A 24,741-nucleotide genomic window follows, 5' to 3' on the forward strand; every position below is an offset into this window, starting at 1 on the left:
CATAGGCATAAACTGTGGTTCCCAGAACAATACTCCCCCCACCCTTTCTGATCACAGATGTGCAAAAAGGAAAGGACCAAGGAGAATAATTGAAGTTGACATCAACACAAGCCAGACAATAACTTGAATGTCAGCTTCTTTCATATACATGAATGGACCTTTGTGTGATGCACTCTGTATGACGTGAAGGAGACATACTTAGGATATATCCAAGCTGGAGAAAATCAGGTAACAAATTTGTCCAACATGTAATTTGGTGAAGGTAGAAAGAGAGGACCTAGCTGCCCTGTGACAAACCAGGCTCAATATGTAGAAAACAGCTGTGGGGGTTGGGGAAGCTATCTGATGAAATGAAGTGGGGTGGTTGTTGAAAGACTCAGAGTAAAAACACAAGCACTTAACCTTTGGCTAAGGAGGCTGGAGACACCTTTCATCTTAAGAAGGAGGGCAGGAAGGAAATACGAAAGAGCCTTGAGTTCTCAAAGAATTTGGCTTGGTGTATGTAAATCTTTCTCTCCCAACATTGGGCTCTCTCCTAATAAAATCAGGCTATCATCTAGCTCTCACCTAACATGAAGCTCAGGTCAAGTTTTTTCTGAAGAGTAACTAGCCTGAGAGCAGAAAAAGGAAGTGAAGTAGACTGTGAAACACTGGGTCCACTTTTGGCAATTAATAAGGATCCAGAGAGAATGAATGATTGAATGGGGAAGTTAAAGAAAATGTAAAAAGAAAACACTAAAGCTAGAGAGAACCAAGCCCCTGGTGGCACAGCGAGTTAAACCACTGAGCTGTTGAATAGAGGACTGAAAGGTTGGTAGTTCAAATCTAGGGAGCGCAGTGAATTCCCACTGTTAGGCCCAGTTTCTGTCAATTTAGCAGTTCAAAAACATGCAAAATGTGAGTAGATCAATAGGTACTGCTTCCGAGGGAAGGCAATGGTGCTCCATGCAGTCATGGTGGCCACATGACCTTGCAGGGGTCTATGGACAACGCTGGCTCTTTGGCTTAGAAATGGAGATGAACAGTCAGATACAACTAGACTTAATGCCAAGGGGAAACATTTACTTTTACTTAGGACCAGAAAAAGCCTGTCCAAAGTGCAGGCAAAAGCAGAACTGGATGGAATAGCCTATAATATTGCTCATTTAACACATGAGTCTTGTGTTGCCTGGATGGCAGAAGAAGACAACCGAATCAAGGTTGTCTTTTTTTGCCACATATAGAGAATGATTTGGTGCAATCCCTCACACACAACATTAGGTACTGGAGTCATTCAATGAAGCTGAATGGTACAAAATGCAAAAGGAATGTGCTTGTTCACATAGCACATAATTTATGGAATTATTTTCCCAAAGGTAAAGGATTTGACAAAGTAATGGATAATCAAGGTTTAGAAATAGCTATTAGACACGACAACTATGTGAAAAAACAAGGTAAACAGTGACCAGCAGGATGAAACTGAATAGAATTCATGGCTTCGAATTGTGCCTTTGTTGTGAGTCGCCCCGAGTCCCCTTTGGGGTGAGAAGGGCGGGATATAAATGCAGTAAATACAGAAATAATACATAGAAGCAAGTCTGTGGATGAAATAAGATCTGCCTCTAATAAAACAGTATCTAGAATTCAAGCAGATGCGGTTAGTAAATACCTTGCAGTTCTGGTGGTACAGGAACTCCATTTAAATAGTGGAAAAACATAGCAGAGCACCTCAGAAAAGGCATGATTCCAGTTTTTATACTTCTCCACAGATGCCATCCAGAGGAAATTTCTCTCAAGGCACTGAAAATAAGATCATATTGCTATTCACAAGAGGAACTTAAAAGGGCCCACTTTATTTTATAAGAGGCTCCAAATCTTAGTATATTTTGGATTTCATTCAATTAGCAAATCGTTAGGCAAGGAAACAGTGTTCTCATTCCTTAATTGAGATTGAAACACAGTATTCAAGATAGATAGGCATGATGATTTGTTACTTTGAGGAGAAATATCCTCTCTCTTATATTTCCCAAACCCCAAATACTTTTTTAAAATGGTTATAGGAACTACTTCCCCTGATTACGTGTTTGTGGCACATTTGGTGATCATGTATACTGCACTTTAAATAAATCTTTATAAACAACCTCTTATCATCTCTGATCACACATGTTGCCCAATAAGGCAGATGAAGAACCTCATTTTTCACCCTACCTTTGGATCAGTTCCTACAGATACTCAACTTGGGGAAGGGAAAGGGAGCAAGGGACTTAGTGGCAAAACTAGAAGCTATCGTTTACCTTCCTGCATACTGGCTAAGACATTTATGTAACGCTAGAACTGCCTCTTCTTCACCAGAAGGGGTTTCTTGATCCATGCCATTTTCTTCTGAAACAACAGAACAAAGAGAAGTTTAAGCCTAGATGTACTGCATATGATACCAAAGAATGAAACATGACAAATCTGCAGCTTGATAGCTTACAACTGTGGAATATGGATGCTTCAATAACCATTTCACTACAGTAATTGTATGTTTTTTCACATAGTAATTTAAATTATACCTCTTATACAATGATCCAAGAACTACACAATTATACTTCCAGAGACACTTGGCTCTCTTTAGAGGACCTTATGTTGGCCAATATTCCCACCCAATTTTTATTTGCATCCTTAAGCAGGGATAGGAAACTATATTGGGAGTTGGGATCAATGTTCCTATCCCCAAAACCTTCCACAGCCTGTTCACCATTCACGAGCATGAAAAGTGTTTACTCTCCTTTATTTCCTCTACAAAATGGTAGGCTGCACTTTCTGCACTCCTGTCCTACGGAAATTTCACCACATTTCCATCCCCTAAGCAATTCAGACCCAGAAAATGAATTCTTCAGACTGGCAAGTTGCTTCAAATTTTGAGTAGAGTACACAAATGTCTGGGAGGACAAAGAACATGGCAACTTTGCACATAAAAAGTATGTTTCTTTTATAAAGTGGACTTGTCTGTAGTTTTGGGAGATCTCCCAAAGGAGTCACATTTAGCCTACCAACCTACAGATATGTGCACTTAGGCTCTGTCTGGATCAATCTACCCTATGTGCCACGATGGCACAGTGGGTTAAACATGCTGAGCTGCAGAACAGCTGATCAGAATGTTAGCAGTTCAAATATGTAGGACAGGTGAGCTCCTATTGTTAGCCCCAGCTTTTGCCAACTTAGCAGTTTGAAAACATGCAAATGTGAGTAGATCAATAGGTACCACTCCTGCAGGAAGGTAATGCCACTCCATGCAGTCATGCCAGCCACATGACCTTGGAGGTGTCTACAGACAAAGCTCGCTCTTTGGCTAAGAAATGGAGATGAGCACCACCCCCCAGAGTTGGACTCAACTAAAATTAATATCAAGGTGAAACATGTTGTGAACAGACTCAATCGTGCTTTTTAGACAAGGCCCATGGGCAAAATCAAAGGATTCATACAGCATTTCCTTAGAAGGCTTTCACCTGAACAGTGATCTTCACAAAAAAGGGAATAAAAATGCAAGATTTCAAGATCATAACATCTGTTACATCCTTCAGAAAACTTGTTCCTTTAGTTGCTTGTATTTTAAAATCAACATAATGCTGACAGAATACATTACCTGTGGATGAGGTAAGTATTATTTGTACAATATGTGCCATAGTGACAAGATGGAAGATGTGAAGCTCTCCAGTACCAAGACTAACTCCTGAAAAGTCCTGACAGTGTACAACAGGGAAAGAGAGCACCAGGCAGACCTGTAGGTAAGAGAAAAAGATGTATGAGAAAGAACATTTTTTGTTCAGCATTCCTGTTTAAATTAATATTGTCAGATATCACAAGATTATTCTTCCTAGCAAACTTTAATAAAACAATAAACTGGACCATTCTGAATACAAGTTACCTACTACTTCATTCAATAAAGAATAAGTTTACACACATTGGCATTCTTCCACTGCTGCTTACTGTTGACTGGTAATTTTCAAGGGTCCCCCCCCCCCCCCATACAATAAAATAATGTATGAAATGTTTTTTTCTAGAGTATTGCATTTTCTTTCTTTAGCATATGCAACAGGAGCACTGTTTGAATTCATTGAGTACTTACTAGTAAATGAAACATGTCAATATCAAGAATGCATGTGCGATTCTCACTTTTTTCACTAGGCACCAGTGCTGTGTATAAAAAAAAACAATGGGTTAATCATGTTCTATTTTTAGTGTCTCAAAATATTCAGAAATCTATAAGGTTATGGGTTTAAATCTATACGGTTTAGGAAAGGATGGACACAATATGGCCCGTAGACTACATGTGATCCTTGGGGGCCTATTTTCTGTCCTCTGAGATACCAAAACTCACAATTTTTTAAATCCAAAAACATTTAGTTACTTTTGACTAAAAAGCTAAAATGGCCTTTATGATTCATAGCATCTCAACTCTCCTGCAATGCTTCCTCTAAATGTGCAAGACACTGTAACTATGAAGAAGGCACAGGCAAACTTTGGCCCTCCAGGTATTTCTGGATGTCAACTTCCAGAAATCCCAGCTGAAGTTTGCCCATGCCTGGTATAAAGCTATGGCTAGTTTAAAATGCAAAACCCCATAGTTTTTCATCAGCAACTTTCCAGGTTTAGTTTCTATCAGCTCAACTGAATGGCTGCCAGATAACAGCATGGAAATACACCTTTCTGAACATCTGGAGAGTTTAGTGTGAGTTGGACTGAGTTCAATAGAGTATCAAATGTTCATCGTAATGTTCATCAAAATATCCTGGAAAACATTACTGTGTAGGTTTATTTAGAATTGCGACCTTCCAAATAACAATAACATGATTTACCGCATTGAACTGAATTATATGAGTCTACACTGCCACAAAAATCCAATTCAATGCAGTTAATCTGCATTCTGAAACTGCATTATATGACAGCGTATATCCAGCCTCAGTACATCAAACCAATTTTATGCAGCTAAACTTTCTCAGCCTGATGCCCTCCAGATTTCAAGACCATAACTCCCAGAATTTCTTTAGGATTGATAGGAGTTGAAATTAAAAACAAACAAATATGTGACGGGCACCAGGTTGGAGAAGGATGAGCTAAAGGCTGATTCTACTAATGAAGGAACATTGGGCACAGTGAGTAGTAAAGAGTCAATACCTGCACTTTCATTTATATTTATCACAGGAATGGGGAAAGAATATCTAAGAGCTAATTATCACACTACTGTGGGATGGGAGCCAAAAACAAACAACCCAAAACCAAAACATTTTACTTCCATAAGGTCTACAGTTAAGTAATCACACCAGATCTCACAATAATATCAGGAACCTCATCTTCTCAGATGAGACTGTCATCAGAATACAGGGCTCATCTCACTGTCAGAGTAAGCTACAAATTGGTACTAATTCTCTGAGGCAAATTAGCATTTACCATGAGAAAACATTGTCAAGGGCTCATGTGTTCCCCACCAAAGCCCTAAGCAAACGTCTCATGTGCACACTACTCCAAGAAGCCTTATTCCATTAAAATAGAAAGGAAACATGGAGCTCTGTGAACTCAGTGTCCCTGTGCCTGCAACAAGGGGGAAAGCCTGGATGGAGATGCAAAAGGTTACTTAAGAAGTGCCACACATTTTTTTTTATTTGTATACCGCTCTTCTCAGCCCTTAGGCGATCCAGAGCGGTTTACAACAATTTAGGTATACACAATACAAAAACATTAAGCATTTAAAAGCAATAGCATCACAAATCATTAAACATCAATATCAATACATCACTACATCAATATAACACATCTTATCATCTCTTCTATTTACTTCTGGAAATTGGTTATTTCCATGATCCTGAACTTACATGATAAAAGCATACAAAAGTGACCCTGAACTGCTGAAAGTGAAGAAACAGTCCAATGTGCGGCTGCAAACCTGGTTAATGAAGAGAGGCAGTCATCCTAAAACAGAACAGAATTACGGTCACACAAAGAAATAGACCAAAGAACAAAACAAACTGAATTCCTTAGTAATGGTTTAAAGAAAACTAAATTCTATAAAATTGTATTTTGCTATATTGAAATTCTGGAAATAACAAATTCTTATATATGTCATGGGACACTCCCACAATCACTTAGTAAACAATGCCATTACTAAGCATCACTATTTAATAGGCTTTTCCTACTATTTATTTTCAAACATAATACAAGACCAAAAACAAAACCTGACGTCACCAGACCTATTAGTGATTCAAATAAGTTTTTACACAGTACCTGTCTACAAGATAAGTGACCAAATAATGGTTTCTCTTCATCAGCTAAAATCCGTTCTGTGGAAGGAAAAATGTGATAGTTCAGAGGAGGTGAACAAAGCATTTAAATGAAATGAGTTTCAATGCTTTATAAACAATGTCTCACCTATTGTTTGTATTGTATATGCACAACTTCCCCAACACATTATAGGAACACGTAGATCTTCTTCATTGGGATGAACTTTCAGGCCCACTTTATATGTTGCTGTGCCAAATGTTTTCAGCATTTCTTTAATGCTTTCAGAATATGGGCTCCTTAGATAAATTGACAATAAATAATATTATTTACTGGCTTCAAAAACACGTTTAAGAAGTCAAACTTTGGCTAGGAATGACATAGTTAATGGGTCTAAATAGCCAATAGTCATAGAATTTGTTCCAATTTGGGCTGATGTAATATTTTAAATGATAAGCGTTACTGGAAACTATTGTTAATCCATTTTTCAAATCATTTCTTGCTTTTGCCTCTGAAATGATAAGCAATAGCTAATCCACTTACTGGTGATACTCATGTTAAAAGATGGGCAGTTACTGATGCTGGAGTGTCGATGATCTCAACACACACACAAGGCATTGAGACACATCTTCAGGTCTATCAATAACTAGTTTATTTTAAAACAAAACTAAATACATTAAAACTAAGCAGAATGATAAAACAAAATGCTATATTGCTCCGGCCGATTGTTGCAAACCACCTTCAAGCACATAATCACTAACTGTGAAAACTACAAAGCACAATTCAAAACACATACATACTCTGACAATCCCCCTTAGCTTTTAAAGTTAATTAGCAAAAACAGTTATAAAAACATCTTATTGGTAAGCAAAAACATTTTCATATTTGCAGAATAGAAATGTATTCATTTTAAATAAAACATCCTCATTGCTATAAAAGAAAACCACTCACGACAGCTCATTGACATGGCCAATAGTATCCCACTTTGTGGAAACAGATTTATAATTATCTCAGCTGCAACTATGAGGGACCGATGGGGCAGACATTGTGGTGAGAGTTGGAGCCTGAAGTACCCTGAAGGGTTTTTCTTTAAATTATATGCAAGTACAGGTATTCCAAAATCCAGAAAAATCCAAATCCGAACTGCTCATATATTCTCTCGTATCTCAGATAAAAAATACTCAACTTGTATAAAAAACCGAATAGCATCAAATTTCTAAATATTTAAGGTTAGCAGGTGCAATATAAATGTTTTTAACAGAAACATAATATAGTCTCTGTAGCTGGTCCCAGTTAACAGTTTGGCTTCAACTATTTGCACCAGGACATTTTGATACTGTTGCTTATAAAATGGAAAGTAACCAGAACACTGGATACTCTTATTTGGCTTATGTAATGGCCAAAAATGCTACAATAATAACACTAAACAAAATGTATACATCATCTGGCTGATAATAGATTTGTAAACAAGCTGCCTTCAAATTACATCAATGCACGCAATTCGATCTATGTCAATCAATAACTCCCACCATATTAAGTTCGTTATTAAAATGAATACCTACTTTGGTTGGAAGTCTGGTCTGAACCCTTCAGGTAATTGTAGTTCATCCATTCTTTCTGTATGACTGCAAGAGGGCTTACCTGAAAAATAATGCCCAAATATATTTTTTTAATTGCAAGTTAAATTATTTTTCATGTTTGCAGTCTTCAAAGTACAAGCCATTTCCAAGTTACAAACATCTGACTCACAAATGACTCATAGTTACAAACAGGGGTGACACAACAGGAAGTGAGAGATATCTATCCCTCAGAAGGGAAATCAACTCCTGAAAGAGTTAGCATGGAAAAAGTGTTTGCACTGAAGTTTTATCATCAATCCTTGTTTATAATCATCATCATCATCAGTACTTTATTTATATCCCGCAACCATCTCCCAAAAGGGACTTAGGGCAGCTTACAAAAGCACATAATAGTGCAACACAATACACAGGGTTCAGTAAAAGACATCTAATAGTGTCAATTTACATAAAACACACACACACACATATCAGTATATAAAACCCGTTCTAGTTTAAATAAAAAGCAGCAATAGCTGCAGTTTAAAATAAGTTGTACCAGTCACATAAAGTGCAGGAGTCAAACAATTTGTTTAACTAATAAGTTTTAACTAAAGTTTTACTCAAGTTTAAAGGCCTACTATCCATGTTTTCAAGTTTTTCCGAAAATGCTGGAGTGTGGCGGCTAGCATAATTTCTCTGGGGAGGGCGTTCCAAAGTTGAGGGGCCACTACTGAGAAGGTCCTCTCTCTCGTCTCCGCCAATTGTACCTGAGACGGTGGGACCTTATATATCTGTATATCTAGATATATAACAACTTCAGTGGTTTTCATTAAACATTTCTAGCATTTTTCACCACACTTCCCTAAGAAACATGAGAATAAAAATAATTTCACACCTACCCGGGCTCTCCTGGTCTCGAAGAATACACAGTGCTTTGATCTGCTGAGCTACTGTACTGATCCACTGAGCTAGATTCTGTTGACTTGAAATATCTAATCTGTCAAGAACAAAAAAATACATACTGTATACACTTGAGTATAAGCCTAGTTTTTCAGTCCTTTTTTTAGGCTGAAAAAGTCTCCCTCAGCTTATACTCGAGTCAAGGTTTTTTATTATTTTATTACTTTAATAATAATAATAATGTAATTATTATTATTATTACATTAATCATTTTACTTTATTATTATTACATTTATTATTTTACTCTATAATTATTGGAAGGATATGTAAACACATTAACACTGAAGAAGGTTAGAATAATGCTTTAATCAGAAGACAGTCTTATCTTATTTATTCAAAAACATTTAACCTACCGATGCCTCAATTAATGCAATTTTATTGGTATCTATTTTTATTTTGGAATTTACCAGTAGCTGCTGCATTTCCCACCCTTGGCTTATACTCGAGTCAATCCATTTTCCCAGTTTTTTGTTGTAAAAGAGGTGCCTCGGCTTATATTCGGGTCAGCTTATACTCGAGTATATACGGTATATTAAATAAACACATCCTTCAAGCAATAATTTTACACCATGGATCAACAGTCCCACACATGATAAAGAAAAGTTGTAGTTTGGTGGGACACCATAAATCTTGGGCAGAGAAGGCTAAAAGTTTTATAAAATGACAACTTCCATGATTCCATAGCATTTTACATAATCATAGACTCATAGAGTTGGAAGAGACCTTGTGGGCCATCCAGTCCAACCCCATTCTACCAAGAAGCAGGAAAGATTGCATTAAAAGCACCCCTCACAGATGGCGATCCAGCCTCTGCTTAAAAGCCTCCAAAGAAGGAACTTCTACCATATTCCAGGGCAGAGAGTTCCACTGCTGAACAGCTCTCACAGTCAGGAAGTTCTTCCTAATCTTCAGGTGGAATCTCCTTTCCTATAATTTGAAGCCACTGTTCCACATCCTAGTCTCCAGAGCAGCAGAAAACAAACTTGCTCCCTCTTCCCTGTGTCTTCCTCTCACATATTTATACATGGCGATCATATCTCCTCTCAGTCTTCTCTTCTGAAGGCTGACAGTTAAGGTGATAACAAACTGCATTAATTCTACAGTGTAGATGCACCCCTGGAAGAAATACTAGTGTGTCTTAAAAAGTTGCAACGATTAAAACAAAATACAAGTTTTGAATTCCTCTATATTTACTTATTAAAGCATTCCAATCCTATTTTTATTCTAAAGATGTCAAGGCAATTTAAAAACACTTTCCACATTTTAAAACAATTCAACAAAATCACAATCACGATCAAACCCAAAGAAAGCTATGATCATACAGCTCCCCACATGCCCAAATGAATGGCCAAGATTGAATGTGACATGACATGAAGGCAACATCAACAACAAGTCAGGCCCCTGAGGCCTCTTGAAAGTGTAATATACATGACAAGTATTATCAACATCACCACCACCATCTAGCAGTGTACTTGGCCTCCAAAAGCAATACACCAGCTTTTCTTGAGAATGATTTGAAGCAAGTATCAACTCCCATCTATTTGCTCTATGGCGAGAAACCATGGCTACTGTTGACTCCCTTCCCATCACAATCATGGGGAGCAGACCCATATCATAAAGGTACTAGGTAGCTTTTGAAGAAAAAGTACTAATCTGTTCTTTTGCAGTATTTTTTTGAGTAGAGATTTCCTCTCAGTTAAGGACATGTTTTTTAGATGGAAGAGGGAAGGGGTGCACTTCTGACATGTTGTTTATCTTCCATTCTTACCCAAAGCTGATTTGGTTACTCTTTTCCCTACTTATATTTTTAAAGAGCAATGCTGCAATCCAGCTAAGCGATGGAATGTTCAGAATGAACTGCAGTATATTATAAACAGCTGGCTCAGTAGCAGAATCAGACATCAAGTGGGTGGGATTTTGGAGGGAATTGTGTGTTTTAAAATGCATTTTAATTGCATTTATTATATTTTAACTGTATTTTAACCTAACACACATACTAATATTAAATTATTTTTGTATTTGCTTTCTTTTAAATTGATTGAAGTGTGTGGTTGTTAGCCGCCTTGAGTCCCCAAAATAAATAAATTAGTACAAATGTTACTAACAGGAAATCACCTTATAGACCGAAAAGAGCGACCAAAATGATCTAAGGTTTGGAAGCCAAACCTTACAAGGAACAGCTTTGGGGGCTGGGTATGTTTAGCTTGGAGAAGTTGAGAGGAGACATGGAAGCTATGTTTAAATATCTGAAACGATGTCACGTTGAAAAGGGGCAAGCCTGTTTTCTGCTGCTTTGGAGATGAGGACACAAAGCAATGGATTCAAATTTTAGGAAAAAAGATTCCACCTAAACATTAAGAAGTAGTAGCTGGGTTGCTGTGAGTTTTCTGGGCTGTATGGCCATGTTTCTGAAGCATTCACACTTGTCGTTTCGCCTGCATCTATGGCAGGCATCCTCAGAGATTGTGAGGTCTTTTGGAAACTAGGCAAGTGAGTTTTATATATCTGTAGAATGCCTAGTTTTTAACAAGATCAAGAATAGGGCTCCACAGTCACCTACAGACCCACCACCAGGACACTACACTTGGAGGACCATCATCCTTGGTCTACGAGGGATCGCCTAAGAAGAAGAAGATTTTTGAACAGACCTCTCAACCTCTGAGGGTGCCTGCCATAGATGTGGGTGAAACGTCAGGTGAGAATGCTTCAGAAACATGGCCATACAGCTCGAAAAACTCATAGCAACCCAGTGATTTCAGCCATGAAAGCCTTCAACAACACGAAGTAATAGCTTTTTTGGCAGTGAATTATGCTGCCTCAGAGTGTGATGGAATCCCCTTCTTCAGAGTATGGATGGCCTTCTATTGGGGTGCTCTGATTTGTACATATAGCCCAATACTGACAACTCTAATTGGCAGGGCTCTCCAGGATTTCAGACAGAATTTCCTCTTATTTATAGGGATTCCAATACAGTCATCCCTCTACTGAGGTTAGGGGCAGAGGACTCCACGTAGAAGTGGAAAACTGCAAATTAAAAAACACCTTCCTAATAATCTCAAAGTCTTTCTAGATGACATCTGGTAGATGTTGACCATATGTCACACTGGGGGTCACAAAGACAATATTGTAATCAAATCTGCAAGAGTAAAGCCCATACATGTGGAGGGCTGACTGTATAAACTTGTCTAACCCTCTTTAGCTGCTGAAACCAGATGACATTATTAGCCATTACATACTAAACAATTACAGCCTATCACTCCATTTTAACATCACCCATAGCAACATCTAATAAAACCCTTACATTTTGAGTTTAAAGTAGGATACTTAGAATTATCTGCCAGAGAGATCTAGGCCCCTTCCACACAGCTGAATAAAATCTCACATTATTTGTTTTCAATTGGAATATATGGCAGTGTGGACACAGATATTCCAGTTCAAAGGAGATATTTGTTCAAAGGAGATATTTGTTTGTATGAAATTTTATTGGTTTTAGCGGGCTTAGATGTAATGTATTGTTGTTGTTTGCTAATTTGCGTTATTATGTTTTATTGTTGCTGTATGTTATGGGCATTGAATTGTGCCTTGGATGTGTAAGCCGCTCTGAGTCCCCTTCGGGGTGAGAAGGGCGGGGTAAAAGTAAACCAAATAAATAAATAAATATTTGGGTTATTCTGCCTTGATATTCTGGGTTATATGGCTGTTGGAAGGGCCCCTAGTACCTCACTAAACAATAAACCCCAGGTTACTATAGGATGTTACTATCATCAGTGAAGTGAAATCATAGAGGTGGAGGAGTCCACAAGGGCCATCCAGTCAAACTCCTTGCCATGCACTCAACGTAGTCCCAACAAATAGCCATCCAGCCTCTGCTTAAAAACCTGAGAATTCATTGTGTTACAATTATGTAAAGTGGAAGGATCCTTGGTGTGTTCATGGCCCCTATAGGATTTATAAACCTTTCTCATCACATCCTGCAGCAAAACATAGTTCTAAAACTTTCTGAATTTGAGCCTTAGGTATAGCAGAAACAACAGCATTACTATCAACAACCCTATGGACCAAGTGCCTTTAGTGTCTTAGTCTCAATTTCTGAAAGCAGCATTGTCATTTCCTGTGGCCACAATGTATACGGCAGCATTCAACAGATAATCCCTGTGACACAGTTTGAGGGTGGCAGTTTCTACTCTGGCCCAACAAATCTCTTAATGCAGCTCCCTGACCTGTTAATCAGATGATTACTGATGTTTATTTATCAATGCTAAGATCCTGCTGTGTGGGACTATAGCTTGCTAACCATATGAAGCTTTTTCTAGAACAAATCAAAAATATGGAAAGTTAAAAATAGAAAATCCTTATAAAGGGAGTTCTAGGTATATTTCACATTCATTCGAAAGATAAGACAGAAAAGATCTGATGCATGAGAAATCAAAACATACATTTTTAGAAAGAAAGGCTTTATATACATGAGCATTTGGTTCTAGCATTTCATTCTGCCAATGGCTGGTGCTGGTTCAGCATGTTTCAGTTGGTGTGAAATGGAGGGTGACTTGTTTTTTTGCTAATTTACTTCTCCATGACACCCCATGCTGTTCTAGAAGAGGTTTTGTAGGAGAATAGGAGATCAGCAAAAATCACTTTCTTCCCTATTCAACTAATGCTCCATTGGATCCTAGATCTTCCATAGTTTCTCTGTGGGAAGACGTTTCTGGATCCATCTCATATATTAGCAGCTTGCAAACTGTATTAAAAATACTGTGACATTAAACTGCTGCATTACAAACTTCAGTGTTTTCTCTATCAAACTGTCTTTTCCAACAGAGAGCTAAACAGAAAGCTATTTGTCCAACACAGAAACTATATTTTGAAGGTAAGTGAGACTGGCAGTGAATCAATCTAATTGATTTTATACTCTACCACCCAGGTGAAACCTGACATCATCACAACTCAAGCTCATATCTGTCTGTCAACTCTGGATAACGTTTAATGCATCTGACCAAGTGGACTGTCACAGAGGCTACAATTGATTATTGTGCCTACCTCTGGGAATAGCAAGTTGCAAGTGTTGGGAATGCTACATATGAAAGTTGCAAGCATTGAAGTGAGGTATGCATATCCTGTGTTTAAACAAGAACACTATTTGATTTAAAAAAATCTCACAATCACATAAAAAGAACTGAGAAAAAGACTCTAAAGAATATCAACTGCCCACCAAAACGGTGCTCTGCTCCAGAATATTCAACTCAGCTTTGTACAGGTGCAAGGCTCATATGCCAATCACAGAGAATACGAAGAATTAATAGCTGTCAGCTATGTCCCATGGCTTCAATACTGCACATAAATATGTGGTAGTATATTTTGCTGAACTCTGAACTAAACTTCATAGGGCTAAGGCAAAAATACTGAAACAATTGGAAAGGGTTTTTTAAAGCAAGATTGACAAATCATTACTAGATTTTTAGGAAACCCTTGCTAATCCAGGAGTTATAGGTCTTTGAATTCTGATCCTGAAGGAATATTTCTATGTTTTCTCACTTCTGTTTTCTGAGTAATCTTGAAAAAGGTGGAATGTTTACATTTGATACAAGAATGGTACATACGTCAAAGTCAATAATATCAGCTAAACAACTAAACAACATTTCATGCCCCTCTCAAATTCCCTTTTCTGTTATTTCTACTGTTCCGAGTCCTTTGCCCTGTGCCATACATCATCTGCTTATTTGCTTTTCATTTATGGGGTTATTAAATGTTTAGTGCCATGTGGAACCTTTTCATACTTTTATTTTCACTCTCTATTTCCCAACTGTCTTTTGTTCAACAAATGTGTCATTCTTTTGATTTTCTACTTTCATCTTCAATAGTTCACATTTCATCTTCTGTTAATTCATTTTGTTTACTATTACACTAAAGGTGCAGTTATGTTAATGCAGTCTGTTCAGATTGCATTAAGTGTTTTATTCATTACCAAAGAAAATAGCAATATTTAGGTTTTCCTTTTTTTTTAGTATATTGGCTACATGCTGCAAACCTGTAAATCAAAGAATTTATCGAAGTACCAAAAAGACAAAGCCCTCCAACTTCATAAAAAAGCATTGTATTTTAATTTCCTTGGCTCTAGCCTTAGATATTAGGTTACTGAAAGACTCGAGTAAACCGTTCTCTTTGTTAATGGATCAACAGAGATGCTTACCAAGACTAACTAACCTGTGATATAAACTCCTTGGTGGGGGAAGCAGAGGGATGACAGTGTTGCTTAAACATTCACACAAAGGGCAAAGAAATTCGCCATTTTCTACATCATAACTTGTATGCACTCGTAATCTTTGTTGTCGTCTTTGCTCTTTTGCTTGCACAGCATCGAAGTACCTTTAGGGAGCAATAGAAGACATTACATTAATTTTGAAAAGCTCATTTTGCTGAATGTTACATTACTGCTTTCATCATGTAAAGCACACCTTCACTAATTTCTCTTGTAGTTCTAAAGTTTAAACCTCAGTCAACCAATTACACATACAGAACGTTTGCTTCGTGCACAAAGCGGAGAATGACAATAAACAGAAAAGTAAATAATAAACCCTTAAGGCAGGAGTTCTCAAACTGTGCTCCGTAGAGCCCTTGGGGCTCCCTGAGAGATAATGAGGGGTTCCATGGCAACATGCTGCTTCCCACATCCTCCTATTTCCTCCTTCTAAGAAATGCAGGGAAATTAAAGTTTCCTTTCTGCCCAAACCCAACCCTCCCCCTGCCCTCTTCGCTTCCAAAACCCTATTTTCCTCCCACCCTTCAGGGGATGCCTTGATTGTGTTTTTCCTGCATGGCAAAAGGGGGTTAGATTGGGTGGCCCCTAAGGTTTCTGCTATTATTATTATTATTATTATTATTATTATTACAAAGGCTGTCTGGCCATTTGTTGGGGGTGCTATGATTATGCTTCTCCTGCATAGCAGAAGAGGGTTGGACTGGATGGCCTGGGGGATCTTGTACTGAAAAAATGTTAAGTTTATGTTGATTAAAATTGTTCTTCATTTTAAATATTGTATTGTTCTTTCTTTTCCTTTTTTGGCACTGTGTGAATTAGTTCACACAAATACTCTCCATTCAATTGCCACTGGCCCAGCCCATGTATTATGTGTGTGTGTGCGTGCGCGCACACACACAAAATATTTTTTTTCAAGTTCTAGCTGCAGACAGAAGGAAGGTGTACCTTATAAGAGGGTACTAAGCCTATTGAAAAATGTTGCAACTTGTCTATTGCCCCAATATAAGTAAAGCTGGTACAGTATTATCCTCAATTGAGTAAAGTAACAAAAATAAAAATTATACTTCATGTCTCCTGAACTTTTCAAATCTAAACTTAAAAAAGAGTTTGCGTGTATTCTCAGAAAGTTCTCTAAAAATATGGAATTTTATTTTCTTGAAATTTATTTTCAAACCCAAGAATGTAATTTTTCCTGGAAGGATCTCCTAACATCAATTACATCAACTGGTTGAACATTGCAGCCTAGTCAAGTGCACCATATAATAGAGGGAACATATGACATAGGTGTCTAGATACCACATATGTATTTACTACTGTTGAAAACATCATTTACCTCTGCCAGCAGTGGGCATGCATAATATGTCCACAACTACCAGTGTGTGTACCACATGACAGGTCAGGATGCATGAACAATGGATCATGTTTTTCTGCATATAAAGAGATCAACATATTTAAAAGGAAGCATTCAGATACAAATTTTAATCACATTAATTGTACAGAAGGAATACTTCAAAAATAATGTTTGAAAATAACAGATAAACCTTGGCTCTATGATTAATATTTATGCAGTCTCCTCGGGTACTGGTAAAATGGCAATGGCTGAAAGCACGGGCAAGCATAGCATGGTCCATAAGCCATGAGCAGCTCTTAGTCCCAAATATTTTGGACACAAATAGCTGAAGGTATCCTCTTGGCCACATGTCCTATCTCTCCATGCACCAACCAGTTTTCTTTATTCAAAACTCTATCATATGCACAAATAGATGCCATTAAAACATCTCTTTTCAGTGGAGTGCAGATGAATACCTGTGGTTCTGCAGGTTTTGAGAGGGAAGATGCAGCCCACAGATACCTGGAAGTTGAACTAAACTGCTAATGATATTATTTGTAGATTTTTTGTGTATTGTTATACCATCAACAGAAACCCCTTCATTCTTACTTTTGGTTAGAACCTTGTAGACTTAAAATCTGGGCAGCCAACCCAAAATTGCACACAAACACAAATACATATATTTAATACTACTTACCAGGATCTGGAATGACTTTACTTCGATTTTTAGACAAGACCGTTGATCTCTGCACGAATGCTGCCAGGACCATGGCTCTGTTGTCCATTTTAACTTCCTGCTCTTCTTGGCATAAGATACAAGTAACTACTTGTCTTTGCTCAGCCACGTTTGTCTGCTCAGGACCCAAGGCTATAAACTTGGTATCTGAAACTGAAGGACTAGAATCAAATGATATTAGTAAGTATTTCACTGAAATGCTTTCCAAAGTAAGACAATTGTTTAATTTGCTGTATTAACAGCTGTGAGTACAGACAACTTAATTTCACTAACCATCAGCATGTGCCAGGTATACAATCCTAGATGAGTCCTAGAAGAGATCTGAGAAGCTCAGCATTGTGCCGCATAGTGGCCACAATTAAAACTATCACTCTAGAAGGGTTTTAGAACTGTTAACCTTTGGTTAAAGAGTAACTTTTTAGAAAGCTCTTATAGTTTGGATCTTCCCAAAATGCCAAAGAAGTATCTCATGAGTGGATTTCTAATTGCAGAATTTGGTTCCAAAAGGTATCAAATCCATATGAACAAATATTACCAGAATCAAGAAAATGTACTGAGGATACTGTTTGTTTTTTTGTTTTTATCCCGCTTTTCTCCCATGGGTGTGATTCAAAGCAGCATACAATGGTAAGCAACAAAAATATATAACATAAAAATACAACGGAAACATCATATAGACAAAAACTAAACAGAAACACGCTCTATGTAAGCCAAAATTTGACAAATTAATAAATCAAAAACATTATATCATTAAAACCCATTAAAATTCCATGACCATCAGGCCATTAAAGTTCTCCATTAAAAATTGTTCTACGGTTCTAAAAGGTCAATTTCCTTTAGACCATGTTAAAATAATTGCTGGTTCAAGATAACAATTAAAAAATATATACAATACACATATATATTTGGCCGTTGCCTATTATTGATCTTCAGGGAAGGCCTGCTAACATTAAAAGGTTTTAACCTGAGAGCAAAAGGTCAGCAAGGAGGGGGCCAATCACACCTCTCTGGGAAGGGCGTTTGAGAGCCATGGGGCCACCACCAAAAAGGTCCTCTCTTGTTCCCACCAACTGTACTTGAGACACATTATTTTGCTATAGCATGCAGTTTTCCAAGTCCTGTACCGAAGTAATTTGACACATTTTGAAAGTTTAATATGTACACAATATTTTACTCCTCGCCAACAACATGATGGCACTCATAACTCATTTTTCAATGTTTGGGGATTTGGTACCTTTTGGTAACAAACTCCACAATTGTAGGGGGCTCCTACAAGCAGATGAATTTGGAAATGTGACTTTTGCCTCCCTTCTTTAAATTTATTCCAGGGGTTTGGGTGACATGCTGCAGGACTAGGAGTGTGTGTGTGAAAAAACTGTGTCCAGCTATTTTGTTAGCTAGACCTTCAGATAAATCTGAAGTCCATCAGTGAAAAAGGGGGGAGGGGTTTCCATTCACTACAACTTTTACCCCTTTGGCTATTAATGATCTATAACTTGTATCATCCCTCACCACAGATTGAGGCTAGCAGCAGTTAGTCTAACATAGTGGTTTTCAACCTGTGGGTTCCCAGGTGTTTTGGCCTACAACTCCCAGAAATCTCAGCCAGTTTACCAGCTGTTTGGATTTCTGAAAGTTGGAAGGCCAAAACATTTGGGGACCCCTAGTGGTCTAACAATATCTATAACAAGATGTGAAGATTTCCTGTTTGAGACTCAGCAAGTTGAAGATTATCAATCTTTCTTTCATCTTACCTATTATCGTGTGCTCTGGAGGTAGACGTTTCAAGTTCATCTAAAGTTTGTTGGAAAAGTTCTTTGTTCTCATCAATGAAGTGCCGCTGCATTTCAGACATTTGTGCCATGATCTTCTCTCTTCGCAACCTGGCAATCTCAGCTTTTCGCTTTCTCTCAGCCTTCTCTTTATCTCGGGTGCTCTAGGTATATGAACACACAAAAATAGTCAATCACAATTCATACTTTCAATTGTGAGAAAACAGAACAACTAATGTTTGTAATACAAAAATACAGTAAAATATAAAAGACCATGCACTATACAATAACACACTTTTCACTCTTCCTCTCTTAAAAGTCATGCCACTCAAAGTCTAACATGCCTCCATGCTACAAAATCATTTAATACAAGTATTGCCTAATTTGGAAAAAAAAAACATTGAAGAAAGAAAAGCCACCTAATACAGTTTCACTTTAAAAGCTATGGTGTGTCCATTTGAGTGCCAGACTAGAACTCTGTGAGGCCAGGATTCAAATCCACATTCAGCTATGGAAATCTATTGAGTGAGCTTGGGCAAATCATCCTCTCTCAGATTCAGAGAAAGATCATGGAAAATCTTTTATGAAGAAATCATGCCAAAAATATCCCATGATGTGATCACCATAAGTTGGAAATTACTCTAAGGAAGCTTCACCAGAAGAGCCATTGAGGACAAGTTGAGATGGCTACTGACTGGCCCAAAGAGGATGCCAGAAAGTGGCTCTTCGGGAGCCTGAACAGTCCACCACTGGATACCTCCATCCTTGACCTCAAATAAGGAACATTTTGGTCTCTTGGACATAATCTCTAATACCATCTCCTTTCTCAGTTTAACATTTTAAACAAAGAACATTTGACATGCATGTCAGACACATATCAGAACAATCTGTCCCAATTGCTGCTTTGAGAAAGTCATGCCTGCCACTTTATATTTGTAATCCCTGGGGGGAAACGTGCTTGTTCTTTTTGTTCTCTACTATCTAATCTGCAAATCTATTTTGTTTTAATTTCCTTACTTTTACCTCTTCCATAATGGTACCTTCCGCCTCTGACACAGGACTTGTAGATGATCTCTCTCTGAGCTTCTTAACCGCCTGAAAAGCCTGGTACCAAAAATATAAACACATTACTCCTTGCCATTTCAATACTTTGAAGTGCATAGTATTAGTCATACAAATGTGAATATAATGCAACTCAATTTACCTTTAGTATCCATCTGATCATGTCTTTGTGCACTTCTAAATGGGGTGCATTTTGCAAAGTTTCGAGCATAGCTAATATGCTTGGAGAATTGCGAGGTGCATCACCAGGTCCTATTTCAAGCACATACAAAGGAAAAAACTCATTATATAGAATGAGTATATCTAATTTGATTCATCTTCCTAGTTTAAACTCTGTCTGGGAGGATAATGATCCAAAATGTATTTATCTGCATGATATTTTGAGTTTCTATAACAATGGTTCCCAACCTTTTTTTTTTGACCAGGGACCACTTGGCCAGGGACTACACTCCAACATAAGTACCAAAAGGGTTACGAATCGGTTTTTGGTAAACTTTATATTTGGTTTGGTTATTTGGGGTGCTGATTCAGAAAACTGCACTGGATAGACCACATCAGCTCTAGTTTCTCATAGAGAACATATGCCATCCACTAGTTGCCATCTGCTCACCCACAGAAAACGATATTTAATAAGCCTCAGCACTATAAGAAGGTTTCATGAGACTCCCGTTGCAACAGTGCAGTAATGGTGAGGCCGCGAACCATATGTTCATTTTTGCGGACCACAGGTTGGGAACTACTATTCTATAAAGACAATCCCAGTCCTAGTTCCTTTAAAAGTATTGCCAAAAGAATAAGTTGCCTCCATCTAAACCACTCCAAACTATTTTCAGAACATCTCCTTCCTTCAGATTTCTACAATGATTGAAAGGGCTATCATCAGTTTGAAATATTATGGGAGGACAGGAAATAAGCACCTCTTCAAATGTCAGATGCAGACAATTTTAACATTTTTCACAAGCATAGTAGGTACATTGAACACAAAAGATGTTCAATGTACCTACAAAAAACTCAACGCAATACCAGCTGTTAGGCAGAAAACAATAATAACAGTACTGATTCATATAACACAGTGCTATATTGTGTTCTACTTTAAATTATTTCCTCTAAATGTCCTTTGATATCTAATCAGTAATAATGAATCAGAACAGCAATTCAACACAACACAGAGTGAAGTTTATACCTTACTTGAAATATTCTAGTTTATTAAGTTTAAGTTTTAAGCTTAAGGCAAAAGGTTTTTTTTTCTGTATTTGATTTATCAATTGCCATATCACATTTCAATTTTGTATCACCTTAAACAACCAATTTTAGCATAGCTTCTTCCAGAAGACAAGTAAATAAAAAAGTTTTTTAACGCTATCAACCTACTTGAGATCTTCTGACTGAAGGTAAATGTCACCAGATTATCTTCATCAGCATTTTCAATGTGCTGTTTTTCTTCTTGCAATGCCATTCCAATCAAGTGGAGAACCTAAGTAAAAACCAGGATCAGAATTTATATTTCTAAAGACTATTCAGTGTAATCTGCTAGAGTTAATTACCAAATCACCAAACTAGAAGCGAAGGCTTAAAACTCACCCTTTGCAGCATGGATTCTGACCAAGCGTAGCCATTGTGCTCTACAGCCCACTGCAAAATTGTTCTCATAATGCACAACATGACGTCACACTGCAGAATATTGATTAAGCTTTCAAATAAAGGGCACAACGGAGGTAGAACAGGAGGTGGAAGCGCTGAAACAGAAGGAAGTATATGAAATACAGTATAGCAGTGATTTCACATTTGTCACAATATATATGGAAATGTAAATAACAGCAACAACAACACATTTATTTGTTACCCACCCCATCTCCCCCAAAGGACTCGGGGCAGCTTATGAAGCAACACTGTGCAAAGTAACTACATAAAATATACACATGTTAAAGAGCATGTCCTGGCACTTCCTGGTTGACAAACACTGAGTGTTATTTTGGTTTTTAAAGTTATACATACCAACCTAACCACTTCCATTGAATTCAAAAATATTGAATTCCAGGTAATTAGGTATAAGGAAGGCCCTGCTCTTAAGGAATCAAAGCTGTCAAGTTGGTTCATACTCTCAAGGCAGTACGCCCTGTGCTGTTCCAATAACTATTGAAGAATGAAACAATGTGGAGGGAAGAATACACAGAATGTCCCCATGTTAACTCTCAACTTCCACAATTGCTTGCTCAACCAACATGGGAACTTTGTGTGATTTCAATTACCAATTAAGTTAAAGTTCAATCAGCATTCTGATCTACACTTTTTTCTTCAAGCTTCACATATCAGATGTTTCATGCTGCATTTTACATACTTCAGTATGGACATGTACAAATCTGAACCATTTAGACAAGAGTGCAGAAGGCATTTGTAAAGTAGGATACTCACAACACACATTTCATTAATCTCTAGAGCAAGCAAAAGCGGTCACAACCCCCCCCCCCCCCCCAAACCAAACTCAGCTGAGCAAACTCAGCCATATTTGGTAACATAACAGAGGATTTGTTGAGTCATAAGCTAAATGTGTCTGACCAGACTTGCAGAGACAAAATGATAGAAATACAGATAGTCTGTGTTTCACAAACTGGGAAGTCAGGTTTACAGAATAAAACACTGAGCTGGGACTCTTTGTTCCCAACAAAGCAGGTTGTTGTTGAGTATTGAAAGTAAGTATCACATCTGATGTACATAACCAGGAATGTAAGCCACAATGAAAACCTCAGTTGCTCTTGTGGTTTTCTTGGGCATAAGCACCATCTTTGCATTTACTTCTTAATCCTTTCCCCCAAAACAAAATCTTGACAATTTTTAACTAGATCTAGACTAATTTGATTCTTGAAATCAGACAGATAGATATAGAGAAAAATTAATTGGGAAGACACAGAGAAACTGGCAAGACTGGTACCTGTATCTTCTCGATTTTGTCGTCTTAGTTTTCTTTGTGCTTCCTCAGCCTTATTTTTAAAAAAAGAGAGTCAGGATTCCAAATGGAGAACACACAATGTTATTTATGCAAAATTACAGAATACTATCATTTAACGGCATTTCTTGGAGACTCTCTATCATAAAAGCAACTTGATAAAACATAACCATAAACAGTTTACTTTCCTGTTCAGTATCTCTACATGATATATGTATTGTATTACTCTTACAGCTACATTTTATTAAACACTGATTAGCAGGCACATTTTTGTCTTTTATACAAATCTGCATCAATCCTCAACTGACAACTGGTTGTACAGATGTTGCTGCTTTATATACATTGCATTGTGTCAAGGGGGAGTCCTCGGTGCCGCAGTGGGTTAAACTGCTGAGCTGCTAAACTTGTTGACCGAAAGGTCACAGGTTCGAATCCGGGGAGCGGCGTGAGCTTCTACGGTCAGCCCCAGCTTCTGCCAACCTAGCAGTTCGAAAACATGCACATGTGAGTAGATCAATAGGTACTGCTCCAGCGGGAATGTAACGGCGGTCCATGCAATCATGCTGGCCACATGACCTTGGAGGTGTCTATGGACAAAGCCGGCTCTTCGGCTTAGAAATGGAGATGAGCACCAACCCCCAGAGTTGGACACGACTGGACTTAATGTCAGGGGAAAACCTTTACCTTTACCTCTTGTGTCAAGACCAAGAACTGGTGAGATATTTAATTCTTCCAGTAATAGCGATATAACACAATCAAAACCAAACATCCAGGTGAAGTTTTAAGCAATTATTAAATCACTATACAAAAATATTTTCAATATCTATGAACCCTTATAACTTGCTGCCCCATTATTCTGTTGCTTTGTTATCAGCTACTCACTGTATCCCTAGTAAAGGTTTACCCTTGACATTAAGTCTAGTTGTGTACGACTTGGGGGGGGGGGTGCTCATCTCCAAAAGCCGGTGTTGTCCATAGACATCTCCAGGGTCATGTGTCCGGCATGACTGCATGGAGCACTGTTACCTTCCTGCCAGAGTGGTACCTATTGATCTACTCACACTTGCATGTTTTCAAGCTGCTAAGTTGACAGGAGTTGGGGCTAACAGTGGGAGCTCACCCCGCTCCCCGGATTCGATCCTGTGGGTGAGCTCCCAATGCCAACTTTTCAGTTCCCACTGCCAAATTTTCAGTCAGCAAATTCAGCAGCTCATTGGTTTAACTGCGCCACTGGGGTATCCTTTTTTTCAATTCACAACATATAAATAATTCCTTCCTCCAATTTCTTGACCCTATCCCATACCACTCTTCACATTTCTACACCTTAGTTCACATTCAGACTAATTTTCTTTCTTTCAGAGAATCCGAAATAATGATTTTTTTCCTGCTGGTGTAACAGTACCTGAACTTTGGATGCTAGCATATATGTCAGCGCACGCCTACCCCATGTCCAAATAGCAAAGACACTAATGCTATTTGGCCATTTCACAGCATTATACCACAATATCACAGGAAATTCTATGCGATATGCTGTATATACAATCACGCAATTATGAATAATCTCTTAATGTAACATAATTACCTTGGATTGCTCAGCCCTTGAAAAATGATAAAAATACAAGTTGAAATCTTTAGCACATTCTGGTTTCAACTCATACAGTCCTCTGCCTGTTAATCCTGGTTTCCTGGAAAACAATTTCATGTGAAACTACATATTAATAACAGAATGTTGCTCTCTGAAACAGGCACACAAACCGTCAACAATGAAAAGAAACCAAACAATAGGGAAATGGCTGAAAGTGTGTTTCTAGTTTTGTTTACATTAAAATAAAGCAGAAGATTCATAGATGTATCTAAAAGATGAACACCTGTTCTTTGAAGCTTC

The 24,741-nt window shown here is 37.8% G+C and overlaps 1 protein-coding gene across 4 annotated transcripts in view; it reads right to left on the minus strand.

Moving 5' to 3' along the window:
- UBR2 (ubiquitin protein ligase E3 component n-recognin 2) overlaps positions 1-24,741 on the minus strand; it is a 67,251-nt gene that overhangs the window by 6,828 nt on the left and 35,682 nt on the right. For 2 of the 4 annotated variants that reach the window (XM_060754362.2, XM_060754363.2), the window contains exons 23-41: positions 24,439-24,541; positions 22,842-22,890; positions 21,494-21,648; positions 21,284-21,386; positions 20,055-20,164; positions 19,868-19,954; positions 18,833-19,014; positions 17,040-17,239; positions 16,346-16,439; positions 14,958-15,119; positions 8,696-8,793; positions 7,800-7,878; positions 6,388-6,536; positions 6,244-6,299; positions 5,835-5,931; positions 4,091-4,158; positions 3,608-3,743; positions 2,274-2,361; positions 1,649-1,779 (exon numbers count right to left, since the gene is read on the minus strand). In XM_060754362.2, coding sequence (XP_060610345.2) covers positions 1,649-1,779; positions 2,274-2,361; positions 3,608-3,743; positions 4,091-4,158; positions 5,835-5,931; positions 6,244-6,299; positions 6,388-6,536; positions 7,800-7,878; positions 8,696-8,793; positions 14,958-15,119; positions 16,346-16,439; positions 17,040-17,239; positions 18,833-19,014; positions 19,868-19,954; positions 20,055-20,164; positions 21,284-21,386; positions 21,494-21,648; positions 22,842-22,890; positions 24,439-24,541 — 2,147 coding nt within the window. The remainder of the gene's footprint in view (positions 1-1,648; positions 1,780-2,273; positions 2,362-3,607; positions 3,744-4,090; positions 4,159-5,834; positions 5,932-6,243; positions 6,300-6,387; positions 6,537-7,799; positions 7,879-8,695; positions 8,794-14,957; positions 15,120-16,345; positions 16,440-17,039; positions 17,240-18,832; positions 19,015-19,867; positions 19,955-20,054; positions 20,165-21,283; positions 21,387-21,493; positions 21,649-22,841; positions 22,891-24,438; positions 24,542-24,741) is intronic. The other 2 variants (XM_060754365.2, XM_060754364.2) reach the window with 1 other exon arrangement.

The sequence above is a fragment of the Anolis sagrei genome, chromosome 1 (assembly GCF_037176765.1).
Source record: "Anolis sagrei isolate rAnoSag1 chromosome 1, rAnoSag1.mat, whole genome shotgun sequence".
Lineage (NCBI taxonomy): Eukaryota > Metazoa > Chordata > Lepidosauria > Squamata > Dactyloidae > Anolis > Anolis sagrei.